The 13,246-nt window shown below is 38.5% G+C and overlaps 1 protein-coding gene across 1 annotated transcript; it reads left to right on the top strand.

The window, feature by feature from the left end:
• Positions 1–5,116: 5,116 nt before the first annotated feature.
• LOC110787769 (MAR-binding filament-like protein 1-1) lies at positions 5,117–13,005 on the top strand. The gene is made up of 4 exons (XM_021992413.2): positions 5,117–5,588; positions 10,005–10,045; positions 10,153–10,293; positions 10,962–13,005. The coding sequence occupies exons 1-4, from the start codon at positions 5,309–5,311 to the stop codon at positions 12,750–12,752; spliced, it is 2,253 nt and encodes a 750-aa protein (XP_021848105.1). The 5' UTR covers positions 5,117–5,308; the 3' UTR covers positions 12,753–13,005.
• The last annotated feature ends 241 nt before the right edge of the window (positions 13,006–13,246 follow it).

The raw sequence follows: 13,246 nt of genomic DNA, 5'->3' as shown, positions 1-13,246 counted from the left end.
CGTTTTATTATTTTATTTCATTCAATTTTTCTTCTTAATACCCGTGTCCGACCAAGTGCATCTCTTAAATAAATACGGAGGGAGTATTGTTAAAATATCGTGAAATTGATTCTTTTATTAAATAAATTATGGTATAACAATAAGATAAAATCGGATGAAACTTGGGAACATCAATAAATGCTTAGACAATATCTCATAAGATCATACTTTGTATTTTATAAGTTACCAAGATAGTCAAAATGAGATGTTTGAATATTGCAAAGCCAAAACACCAGAACCCAAAAACAGAGCAAGTAGTTCGTCATAACTTTTTAAATTTAGTTTATTCATTAGCTTTATCCTTTGTTTCATACTCTATAATGTTGTAGATAGGATTGTTCATAGGTGTTGGGGTGTTAAAATGGGCCTACCATTTTAACCCAAAAGCCAATAAAACCCACTAAAGCCCAATACCACCAACAAGGCCTCAAAAGGCCCAACAAGGCACTATATATACCCCTCAAGGGGCAAGGTAAAAAGGGGTCATTCTCTAACCCTAGAGAAGTTACCTTACTCTCTCTCCCCTAAACACCTCATTTTATACATCAATTGTACTGACTTGAGCGTCGGAGGCTCCGCCTCGGGGACCCCCCCTTGGCCCGGAGTTCATCTTGCAGGCACCGTACGAGGCCAGATCTCAAGACACCAAGGACGCTCATACTATCGTTTCAACCCCGGAACAATTTGGCGCCGTCTGTGGGGATCGAGTACAACAACCCATGAAGATCCACATCTTCATACTATTGTGTTCAATCGCAAAAATGGCCGGAATCTGAAATAACCGACCAAAAACTGCTGCTTGTCAACAAATATCCGATATTACAAAGTGGGCAACAACCGAGTTGGCAAGCTATTTGACGACATCTCAGTCACAAAATGATATGGCAATTTAGTATATGTTAGTTTTCTCCAATATTACTATATGGGAATGGGATTACATGCTAGAGTGAAAAGCCATCAGCAAATTGAGGTATATGCTTACATGGATATAATGACGTCAGCAAAGTAAAAAAAAAAACAAGCGAAAAGCCAGGTGCATCTCCATTAAAGATGTCCCGCGAGCCTCAAGCCGAAGGTAATTGCAGACGTCGAGCAGAGATACCCCAAGGCTGAACCGAGGTCAAAGCTAAGGCTAACTCAGCCAAGCGAAGAGAGCCACAAGTGGTTCAAAACACCGAGCCTTGCGAAATACGCATCATATTCCTCCAGTCTTATTTGTGACCTCAAAAGCTAAGTTCCCTTCATTTTATCTTATGCCCTTGCTTCACCATCATAACTGATTTGGTCTGGTAGTTGGTAGAAAATTGGTGAATCTTACTTATCAATTGTTTAACTGATTGTCTGGGCCTTTTAAAGGAAATTCCTCCAGTCATATTCCAGATCAAATTCACTTGAAAAACCGCCTACCGGGTGTTTGATAAAATGCTTCAATGAAGTCAGATTCACATTCATGCTACTATTCTCCAGTGAGATGTCATAGATAATCTCCCGGAGAACAAAGCAATGCCAAGCACACTAGCTCAGTGCCGAAGTTCCCGAGCCAAGCTCCCGAAGCTCACCTCCGAGCAGAGAATAGCCGAGCTCGATGCAGAATTGTAATGCCGAGAGTAGCAGCTCCGGAGCTCAATGCCGAAGCGCTCAATGCCAAGCTCGGTAACGAGGTCAGCTACTTCCCGAGGTCCAAACAACATGCCGAGGTAAACACTCAGCGGCCTGAAGGTGAAGCCACGGTCCGAGCCCGCGCTCCCAAGGCCAAACTCAGTACCGAAGACAATGCCGAGCATAGCTTTGTTTCCCCAGCAGTGCCGAAGACAAGGTCGAAGCAGATAGCTGAAGCTCAATACCAAAACTCAGCATAGCAAGAGCAAAAGCAAGTCGATGCCAAGGTAAATTGGGAAAGCAAAAGCAAGCAAAGGCATGGCACCGAAGCTCATTGCCGAAGCTCTGTGCCGAAGCTCATCTCCCGAACTCCAGAGCCGAGCATGGTGATAAGCTGACCAAAGGCCGACCAAGGTCCGGTCCAAACTCCCGAAGTTCAGCCATGGCTCCCAAATAGGAATAGCTCCCAAGGTCAGTCTCCTAAGCACCCGAGGTGACGGAAGCATACCACATTCTACTGCTACCTGCGAGTTTAGCAAAGAAGAGCTCCCCCGAAGTATGGGTCAAGCATAGAATCATCACTGCCGAGGTCGACCCATTCGAGTTCAATGCCGAAGTCAGTACCGAGGTCGTAGTACCGAGGTCGTAGCAGCTTCCCGAAGCAACTCCCGAAGTTCAGCCACGGCTCTCAAAGTATGACTCAAGGTCCGAACTTTGAAAACTGTAACTTTTTGAGGTTCGACTCCGCCAAGGCCAGCCCATTCGAAGGTCCAAGCCATGGTTCCCGAAGCTCGGCGCCGAGGTATGGCCAAACCACCCCGAGGTCGACAATCGAGCTAAGGCCAACCATGAGTTTCACCGATCCGAGGCTAAGCCGAAGAGCAGAACCGAAACTCAGAGTCGAGCTCCTTAGCTCATCTCCTGGAGTTGTTGCAATATTTTAGTTCACTTGGCTTGGAAAAATTTCAAAAAAAGGCCACGAACTTGACTTTGGTGGGCCAAATCCGGTGGGCCAATCAAATAAAATACAAAGTTCATTGCACAAGCAGATTGCAGAAGAAGTCTTCTATTTCGATTGGTGGGCCAACCAAAACAAGCTAAGCATAATATGCGCCTGTGCACCTCAAATAAGAGGAGTGTTTTGCATTATCGTCAGCCAATAAAATAAGAGGACGAGGAGTCTTTTGCAGCACAATAATTGCTCATTGTGCACCTTAAAGCTAAGTCTTCTATTTATTTAAGCTTTGTATTTTATATTTTGTCAACATATAATTTACCTGACTTGATAAATTTGGTAAAATGCTAGTGTTCTTGGAAACTTAATTTGACAGACATTGTCTAACAATAAGTCATTTTGCAAGAGCATGCACCTCAAATTGTTCATCATGTTCAAAACGAATTATAAATTCATGTTTGACAAACATAAATACATCAAATGTTGAAGATCAAAATTGTGTAGCAAGTCTCCGACCAAGTCTACGGATTTGAAAGAAGACTAAAAAACCGCTCCGAGATTACAACTCGAACCGATGTTACAATCCGAGCCGATTTTAGAAGCACGTTCTTGAACAGATCTTCGGATTTGAAGAGCGGGGTTAAAAATCGCTCCGAGATTACAACTCGAATCGACGTTACAATCCGAGCCGAGGTAAAGAAACCGCTCCGAGATTACAACTCGAACCGATGTTACAATCCGAGCCGATTTTAGAAGCACGTTCTTAAACAGATCTTCGAATTTGAAGAGCGAGGTTAAAAATCGCTCCGAGATTACAACTCGAATCGACGTTACAATCCGAACTGAGGTAAAGAAACCGCTCCGAGATTACAACTCGAACCGATGTTACAATCCGAGCCGATTTTAGAAGCACGTTCTTGAACAGATCTTCGGATTTGAAGAGCGAGGTTAAAAATCGCTCCGAGATTACAACTCGAATCGACGTTACAATCCGAGCCGAAGTAAAGAAATCGCTCCGAGATTACAACTCGAACCGATGTTACAATCCGAGCCGATTTTAGAAGCACGTTCTTAAACAGATCTTCGGATTTGAAGAGCGAGGTTAAAAATCGCTCCGAGATTACAACTCGAATCGACGTTACAATCCGAGCCGAAGTAAAGAAACCGCTCCGAGATTACAACTCGAACCGATGTTACAATCCGAGCCGATTTTAGAAGCACGTTCTTAAACAGATCTCCGGATTTGAAGAGCGAGGTTAAAAATCGCTCCGAGATTACAACTCGAATCGACTTTACAATCCGAGCCGAGGTAAAGAAACCGCTCCGAGATTACAACTCGAACCGATGTTACAAATCCGAGCCGATTTTAGAAGCACGTTCTTAAACAGATCTCCGGATTTGAAGAGCGAGGTTAAAAATCGCTCCGAGATTACAACTCGAATCGATGTTACAGTCCAATCCGAAGGTAAAAATCCGAAGGATAAAACCGAGCCGAAGGTAAAAATCCGAAGGATAAAACCGAGCCGAAGGTAAAAATCCGAAGGATAAAACCGAGCCGAAGGTAAAAATCCGAAGGATAAAACCGAGCCGAAGGTAAAAATCCGAAGGTAAAAAACCGAAGGTAAGAATCCGAGCCGAGATTACAACTCGAACCGATGTTACAATCCGAGCCGAGGTTGAAATTCCGAGCTGAAATTGACTTTCCCTTGGAAGTGATCAAAATCAAAACCCAACCCATTTTTCAAATAGAATTGGGTCTGGGGGGCATTTGTTGGGGTGTTAAAATGGGCCTACCATTTTAACCCAAAAGCCAATAAAACCCACTAAAGCCCAATACCACCAACAAGGCCTCAAAAGGCCCAACAAGGCACTATATATACCCCTCAAGGGGCAAGGTAAAAAGGGGTCATTCTCTAACCCTAGAGAAGTTACCTTACTCTCTCTCCCCTAAACACCTCATTTTATACATCAATTGTACTGACTTGAGCGTCGGAGGCTCCGCCTCGGGGACCCCCCCTTGGCCCGGAGTTCATCTTGCAGGCACCGTACGAGGCCAGATCTCAAGACACCAAGGACGCTCATACTATCGTTTCAACCCCGGAACAATAGGTATAAAATCGGACTGCAGATTGGTAATTTGCAAGACCCGAAGAGCGGACCGGTTGTGCTTGAATTGGTACGTAAACCAGTCCAAAACACGAACTCGGAACTCGGCTTATTGAACCATTTTTAGACCCCCTTTTTTCATTTTTAATGTCTTTCTATAACAATATGGAAAAAAAGACTTTTCTCAAAGAATATTGGAGTAAAGATTTTCTTTAAGTCCAATTCAAAACAATTGATAAAGAGTACTATTTATAATCCATTTTAGAGTGGACCAATTAAAAGACGAAAAATTATATTTTAGACCCGACCCATTAAAAGATGAAAAATTATATTTCTCGATCCAGAAACAGGTTCAATTGACTTCACCGCTCGTATGAGTTTGGTCCATTTTAGGCCTTAGCCAATACTGATAGAGGGATCAAAGATGGCTAAACAAAAGGGTCTTTTAGGGCTCCAAATTTGCAGGTGACAAACAAATTGATAACAGAAAGAAAATAAAATAGAGATAGAGAGAATCAACCAAGGTGTCAGACTCTGAGCTCTTCTTTACCTCTGAAAATTCATCAGTCAATTCATCCAAAATCCGCCATTGTTGTCTAACACCCAACAATGGGGAGCTCATACTTTTTACACTCTCCTCTTCACCCTTTTCTATCTCCTCCTCCTTCTTCCTCTTCATCCATTTCTCTCTCTTCTCGTCCTCTCTTCCTCTACCTTCGAAATGCAGAGGGTCAAAAGAGGAGTGGAAGAAATTGCAGAGTTCCAATGGCTTCTTTGAATCAACGATTGACTCAACAAGACATTGATTCGTGCAAAAGGAGAGCTTTGCTGCTTCTGGGAATTTCTGTTTTCCCTCTTCTGCCTTGGAAAAATGATGCGTTTGCCTCTGGTAAATCTTTTATTTTTAGGGTAGTGATTTTGATTTTTTGTTAGTATTAATTTGATATAATTGATAATTGGTGGGTTTGATGAGATGGGTGTTGATTAATTTGCCTTTAAATGCTGTGATTTTTCTGGGTTTTAATCTGATTTTTTGATGCACTTGATTTTGGAGTTCTATTGTTGCATTTGTTTGGTTTTTATCTTTTATTGTTTATAGGTCAAGCTGGATTCTTTCAGTGATTTATTGAGGTAAAAAGTAGTTTAATGATATCAGTTTTAGTATTACATGAATGAGACCAGAATCTTTTAAGGAAATTGAGGATATTTCCAGTGAGATTTGTACTATCAACAAAAATCGGAGATGAAACAATAGTTTGTCTACATTTCGATTCTATTCAAAATCACAGGGAAAGGGGGGTCGGGTAAATGCGTGGCTGATCAATTGGCAGAAATGTGATGCTTGTGAAGGATCAGCATACATGATAAATATACTTTTGATTGGATTGATTGTCCCTTTGAATGGTGTTGAAGAGAGGGATTTGGTGGTAGTGAAAGAATTTGTAACCTGGCAACTTGACAGTGGGATATAGAATTAGGCAGTGGATTAGCAGGTTAATTTGATGCTAAAAGGAACTTTTGTCTATAATTGGCCTAATATGTAAGTTTTCAAGTGACTTGCTCTAACAGTCTTCATAACCGAGCAAAGATACTTCGAGGTGGAATAGTCTTTGAGTGTAAATAAAAAAATGCTGTCTTTTATGTTTTGTTTTGTCCCCCCTTCTCTCGCTCGTTCGTTTTCAATGATTATAGGGCACATTAGAAACTTGCATTCTGATGGAAGAGAGGAAAGTAAGGGAGAAGGGGGACAGAATGAGAGGAAAGCGGTTATGGTAAAAAGTGCAACTGCCAGAGATTAGTTCATGTAAATAATATGGAGAACTGGAGATGCAAGAGGGGAATACTTATGCTTTCGTGTTTAGTCATGATTGTACACACCTTTTAAGGATACTATAACTTAACATGAAAGGAAATGATTAATGGATGTCCATTTTCTCGTGACTGAATAACATTAAGTAGTTCATGTAAGCTTATATTACAAAGTTTTTTCTTCATTTTGGCTTTCCTTTCCTAGGCGTAGATATAAAGGGGAGATGCACTTTAGGTAGAGGAATATAATTAACTTGTTAGTAGCTTGAAGAATAAGATAGGTAGTTTGTCACAGGAAAGATCTATATGTATAGAGCATATTAGAGAGTGAGAATTATGTTGAATGTTGATGGGAGTTTATTGTTAATTTGTTTTACATTTGGGAGAGAACAATCCTTTCAAATGCTTGTAACCATCCTCTATTGTTTCTGTTCTCCATGCCCCTATTAGAACTTTGGATTAATGAACTTTACTTGTAGAAGAAAGACTTTCTTCTGAGGTGATAATTCAACATTAGATAGGATGCCATCCTTTATCAATGAAAATTATGGTGTTTTGGATTTGAGATCAATGAACCTGTGTAGGTGGTATATATATTAGTTATCGTGTTAATCCTGCAGCTATAAACCTTTTTTTCGGTACTCTTTGCAACTGTAAACCTGGTTCCTGAACTCCATTTCCTGCTTTCCTTTTCCTTTTAATATAATCGGTTTCAAACTGGCATACATTGTCATAATTTGAAATTTTTGAATAACGGAGCCAGAGAAGTGTGTTATTTTGTTTTACAGTGGTGTTATGAGCTGTAGTCCACAAAAGTGCTTGAGAAGAAGGGTGACCTCAACATGATTGCAGGTCCTAATGTCATAATCTTATTCTATCAGTCTTTTATTTGAGTCAGCACTTCCTTATATAGTGACGGCCTGACTTTTAACCTGATTTCTACTCAACAGAAATTATTTTTACTGGTTAAATTGTTTGGAACTGATTTTTACTGAACTGGTTTTAACTTATTAAAACTTTATTTTCCCGATTCACCAGTTTATTTCGTAGTACTCCGTATGAAGTTACTAATTTTTACTGATCCAAATTGAACTTTACTGACTGAATAGGATTATACTGGTTGAAACTTACTTTCACAAATAAAAAAAAATTATGGTAAAGAGACCAGGGCCTAAGTTTTGATTCATCTTGAGAAAGGTTTTATAGCTTGCCTTAACTCCATTGCCCGGCGTAGCATCCTCAAATGAGGAAATTCTGTTTGCTCGCACTGCTATAGAGATTTTGGAATAGAAGGTGCAATGCTATTGTAAAACGGGACTGTAATCACTGTATACCCTACCCACTTGTGCTTCTACAACTATTACATCATTTTTCATCTTCTTAATAACCTTAGGTTGCCTAGATACTCTTCCTGCACATTGTTTCCTCATCTTCCTGGGGGCTGTAGGGCATTTTTTTTTTTTTTATAATAATTTTCAAACCCCTCTTCTTTTTTTTCCTTTGCAAACTTTTTTATGTAAACATCTTTGTTTCTTATTTAAACCAACCTTGTTTTCTTGTTCCTTATTTGTCGTGTCTCATTACCCTCACCTTCACTTTCTCAAATTTGCTTGTTTACTCTCTTTAACATAATCATTTACTTTTCTTGCTTCACGTTTCGTGGACGGTTCCTTATGACGGTTCATGGTTCATGTTAGCCGATCCCAAATCATTTTGGGACTAACCTCTTGTTTCTCAACTTCCTAAAAGTTATAATGTGGTGCCTTGGGCTGCCTCTATTCGCTACTTGTGCATTTCGAAGCCTGGTGCATTCTGATTATTCTGATATCATATTTTGCTGAAAACTAGTTGCTTCTTCATAACTTTATCCTACCTATTTACAGATTTAAGAATGATCAGGTCATCAAGGTTCTTAGTCTCTATAAGACCTCTTGGACACTCCATTTTTCTTTTTCCCAATAAGGTTTCTATTACCCCATATTTGCTATCTCATATGCAAATGGTGAGCAGATATGTTGGTGCAGGGCTCGATAATGTGAATTCTTATTATGATTACTTTTTTCTTTTTCGTTTTTGGCGAGACTGTGAGAGAGGGACAAAGCATAAATACTGCTTTCTCATTGGTGATATATACTAAATGGAGGAAGAACAATGCTAAAAACTAGTTCTTCTTCATTGGTGTCGAACTCAATTCCCCCTTCAGCATCTATGCCAGGCGGTGTTCTGTTCACATCCAAATAAATAACTTATTTAGTTGTCTTATAGTCAAACTGCAAAAAGCAACAATGGTGATTGATGATTCCACCATCCTCTCTGTGATATTCTAATAAAGGAGGATGATATGGTCTTAGATGAAGATATTGGAGTAGATGAAGCTGATGCTGATCTGAATTGTCCTACTTTTCATCTTTTTAAGGAAGATAAAATTCTTAGAAGTCCCTGGAGAAATTATCTGATAACAGTCAATTAGTTCTCTGATAACTGTTTAAGCTACATTAATCTTATCAAGAGGCTGAGACTGAAACAGAGCCTTAAAGAGATATCCCTAACAGATTTAGGCTGTTCTACTGCAGACTACATTTACTTATTTATTTTTATATTATTTTCCGGTAGTAATTCATACTACATTGTTCGATTAATTAATTGGAAGTTGACAATTTTGCTCTTTCTCAAGAAATTTGGCTCATTGAGGACATTTATCTCACTATCAAAAAAGTGGCCTCCCAACTCTATTCTGGATGAAGAACATAAACTTCATTTTACGAGTTGAATTCATATTCTGCAACTCTGAATTGAATTTTTTGATACATATATCCTAAATAAATTGGTGGAAAGGTAGGTACGATGATCATTTCATTATCATTCATCATTATCATTACCCCATTGCCTCACAGAGGCTTTCGCAAGAAACGGGGTAAGGGGGGGTCGGACGTACGCAAGCAACCTTACCCCTGCAATTGCAGAGATGTTGTTTCCAATTGACCCAAAAGCGATAATGGGACGACAACGGGACGACCATCTTCTACTTCATGGAAAGGAAGCGAAGAAGTTTTAAGAGCCATTTTGATTTAGTCCATTACACCCCACAGCCAAAAGAACAAATGAATCTTTGGCTCCATCAGAAATGGGCATTGTAGGTACGATGATCCACAATGATAAAAATACAGTTTGTTGACGGAGGCCAATACATTCGTATTGGTGTGGAGGTGGATATCTCCAAACCCCTCTCGTCTAGATTCTGCTTAAATGGGAGTGTGTTGAAGGTGCAGTGTGAAGGTTTAATGAACATTTTCTTTAAATGTGGCAATTTGGGTCACAAAAAGAAAAACGGTGAATTATTTAGAATGAAATATGGTTATAATCTTGATTCAAATGTTGGAGTAGCTGCTTGAAATGATCTTGATAGTCTTACATACACAAAAATCCGCTTCCAGAAGAGCAAGATTCTTATGGTTATTGTGGTTTCTCATTATGTAGTTTTCTTCTTTTGTTGCAGAAGGTGAAGAAAGAAGCGGAAAAGAAAATCAAGACAATGAGGTTTGCTTATCTTTTGTCTTATGATGTAATACGTCAAATTAATGAACTTTTTACTGTCCTGGTGAAGTTAGCTATCTGCTGAAATTGAGGAACCTTTTTATTTGCAGCAAATACGTCAAAGAAATCAATCATCGAATCCTTTTATATCTCTATTAAACGCAATAGGACTCCTAGGTTCAGGTGTGCTTGCTGCACTCTATTCTTTGGCTAGAAAGGACAAGGCAGCATCAGAAGCGACAATAGCATCTGTAAGTCATTACCTATGTCTTGTCTTATTAGTTATTACTGACTTTAGTGATCAGAAAAAAATTACCTTCAAGGTTAATCTTCCCTTTCCCTCTTTCTTAAATAATGTCTGCGTGCACCTGTATATTATACTCAGTAACTAGGCTCTGTTCTGTTCGACTTATTTTGACTTATTTCACTTATTTCAGAAAAAATAAGTTTAGCAAAAATAAGTTTTTTCACATTTTCACACACAAATAAGTTTTGTTCAGACAAAAAAGTTCTTTTTCCGGATAAAATAAGTTTAGATAAGTTAACATAAGTCCAGTTAAGTTAAGATAAGTTCAGAAAATTTAAGTTCAGTCAAAATAAGTCCAACATAACTTAAATTTTTTGAATGTCCCCAAATAGTTGTCCCATGTTAACTTTACATTTTTCTGTACAACTCCCTAATTTCTTCTTTCAATACCAATATGTGAGGTTGACAAATATTTTGAGACTATCAAGATCTAGTAGTCTCAGTTTCATATATCCAGATGCATTTGACATGTTTACAGTTAATTAATACTTCGTATGTGATTAATGTGGTGTTCATACTCTGTCAATATGTGATGTTAATATTTGTGTTTTGATGCAATATGTTATTTCGTTTTGTGTGTTATTTCTCATTGAACTGTATTGAAACTGGCAGCTCAACTACCAACTGAAGGAAAAGGATGCTGCCATTGTTTCCTTGGAGAAGAATTTTGAGTCAAAATTATCAAACCAACAGGAAGAACATAATAATCTACTCAACAAAGCAAAGGAAGAAAAGTTATCTTTGGTAAATCGTTTAGAATCAGCAAACAACACAGTTACTGGTCTAGGTCGAGAGCTACAAGGTGAAAAACAGAAAATTGAGCAACTGCAACTCGATATTGAAGATCTGGGTGTGAAACTTGAAAAGACTGGAAAAGAAAAAGACTCACTTGTAGAGAAAGTGAAGGAGAAGGATAACTCAGTTGCAGTTTTGCAAGAAAGAGTAAACTTACTGAGTTCAGAAGTAAAGGAGAAAGAAGAAACTATACAAGATCTGAACTCTTCCCTTGTACAGAAGGATTCTGATTTAGTAACGTTAAACTCTTCCTATAATCAAACTAGGGATGAGGTTAATGATCTTAAATCACAGATTACGACTTTGAATGAAGAGCTGTTGAAGTACAGAAATGAACTAGAGGAGAAGAATTCGATGTTGGATGGTTTGAATGTCAGTGTTGATTCTTTGACAATTGAGCGCGATAATTTGAAACTGAAGCTCAATACGCTTGAGTCTGAGTATGATGATCTGAGATCATCATCTGAGAAAAAGGAAGATGACGATAGGAAACTTCTGGAAGAAAGAGAGAGCGAACTGAAAAAACTGAAAGAAGTGTATGAGTTGCTTGTGAATGAAGCTAGTGTGAAGCAGGGTTTGATATCTGATCTGACACAAGATAAAGACAACTTACAGAAAATGCTTGATTTAGAACACAAAACTGTGCAAGGTTTAAACCAGGAACTTCAAATGACAAAAGAAGCTCTTGAATCATCAAAAGAGGAAGCATTTGATCTGAATATGCAATTAAAAGAGTCAAGAAAGTTGTCTTCAGAGCTGGATTCTGAACTCTCGAAAGTTCAGGCAGAGTTTTCAATGGCAAAAGAGTCATTTCAGAAAAGGCTAAATGAGGCAACTTTACATTCAGAAACACTTTCTGGGGAACTGAGTTTGGTGAAGGAAGCTCTGAATAGAACTAAAAGGGAGCTTGAAATTGTGTCCAAGGATTTGACAGCTTCATCCCAGAATTCTGACAGCTTACAGAAGGAATTGGTTGAAGTTTATAAAAAAGCTGAAACTGCAATTAATGATTTGCAAGAAGAAAAGAAGATGGTTGTTTCTTTAAACAATGAAGTACAGACTTTAGAAAACCAAATAATGAAGGATAAAGAGGCAAAAAAATCCCTTGAAACCAATCTCAATGAAGCTACTAAATCACTTGATGAAATGAATCAACAAGCATTGATGTTTTCTAAAGATCTTGAGGTGTATAACTCCAGAATTACCAGTCTTGAAGAAGAGAGAGATTTCCTCAATAATTCTCTTGAAAAGGAAAAGAAAGTCGCACAAGAAGCTCAAGAAAACATTGAAGATGCACAGAGTGTTATTATGAGGCTTGGTAATGAAAGAGAGAATTTGCAGAAAAAAGCCAGAAAACTAGAAGAGGATTTAGCTTCTGCAAAGGGTGAAATTTTGAGGTTGAGAGCTGAAGTTAACTCCTCAAAAACTGCAGCTAAAAGTAAACCTAAGCAACAAAGAGAGGTTGCTGTTAATAACAGTAAATCCGAGGAAGAAGGTGAATCTCAGAAAACAGTTGTTAGTAACAGTAAATCTGAGGAAGAAGCCGAGCCTGCTACTTCTGCACCTGCAAAGAAAACTACCAGGAGGAAAAAAGCAAGTACCACATGAGCTTGGATGAGTTCTAATAATTGATTTTTTTTCTCGAACATTATTGTTTACTCGAGCCTGTAATTTATTCGGCTTCTGTAACTTTCATGTAATACTTTCTGATGCCATTGCCATGTAAAGGTGAGTTACTAGATTTCTGATGTATGTAAATCCTTTTTATCAAGATCAACAGGCACTCTCTCTTCATGGGGTTTGTGTATCATGACATTGAAACTTGGGTTATTAATCTCTTGTATTCTTTCTTTGCCTCAAATCTTAAGATGATTCTTTTCCTGATTTATACTCCCACTGTCCCTAAGGCTTTCTTTGGTAGAAAGGAATCGGAAGGAAAAGAAGAGAAAGGAATAGAAAAGGAAAAGAAAAGTATGGGTTCCTGTGTTTGGTTCCAAAAATTAAATTGGATTTGAGGGGAAAGAAAGGAAAATGAAAGGAAAACATCATTAATAAATCTTCCATTTACTTTCCTCCTAAATTTCCTTCTAAAAGTTGGGGAA

The sequence above is a fragment of the Spinacia oleracea genome, chromosome 4 (assembly GCF_020520425.1).
Source record: "Spinacia oleracea cultivar Varoflay chromosome 4, BTI_SOV_V1, whole genome shotgun sequence".
Classification (NCBI taxonomy): domain Eukaryota; kingdom Viridiplantae; phylum Streptophyta; class Magnoliopsida; order Caryophyllales; family Amaranthaceae; genus Spinacia; species Spinacia oleracea.
The sequence above is the reverse complement of the archived record's forward strand: the minus strand, read 5'-3'. Positions and strand labels throughout refer to the sequence as shown.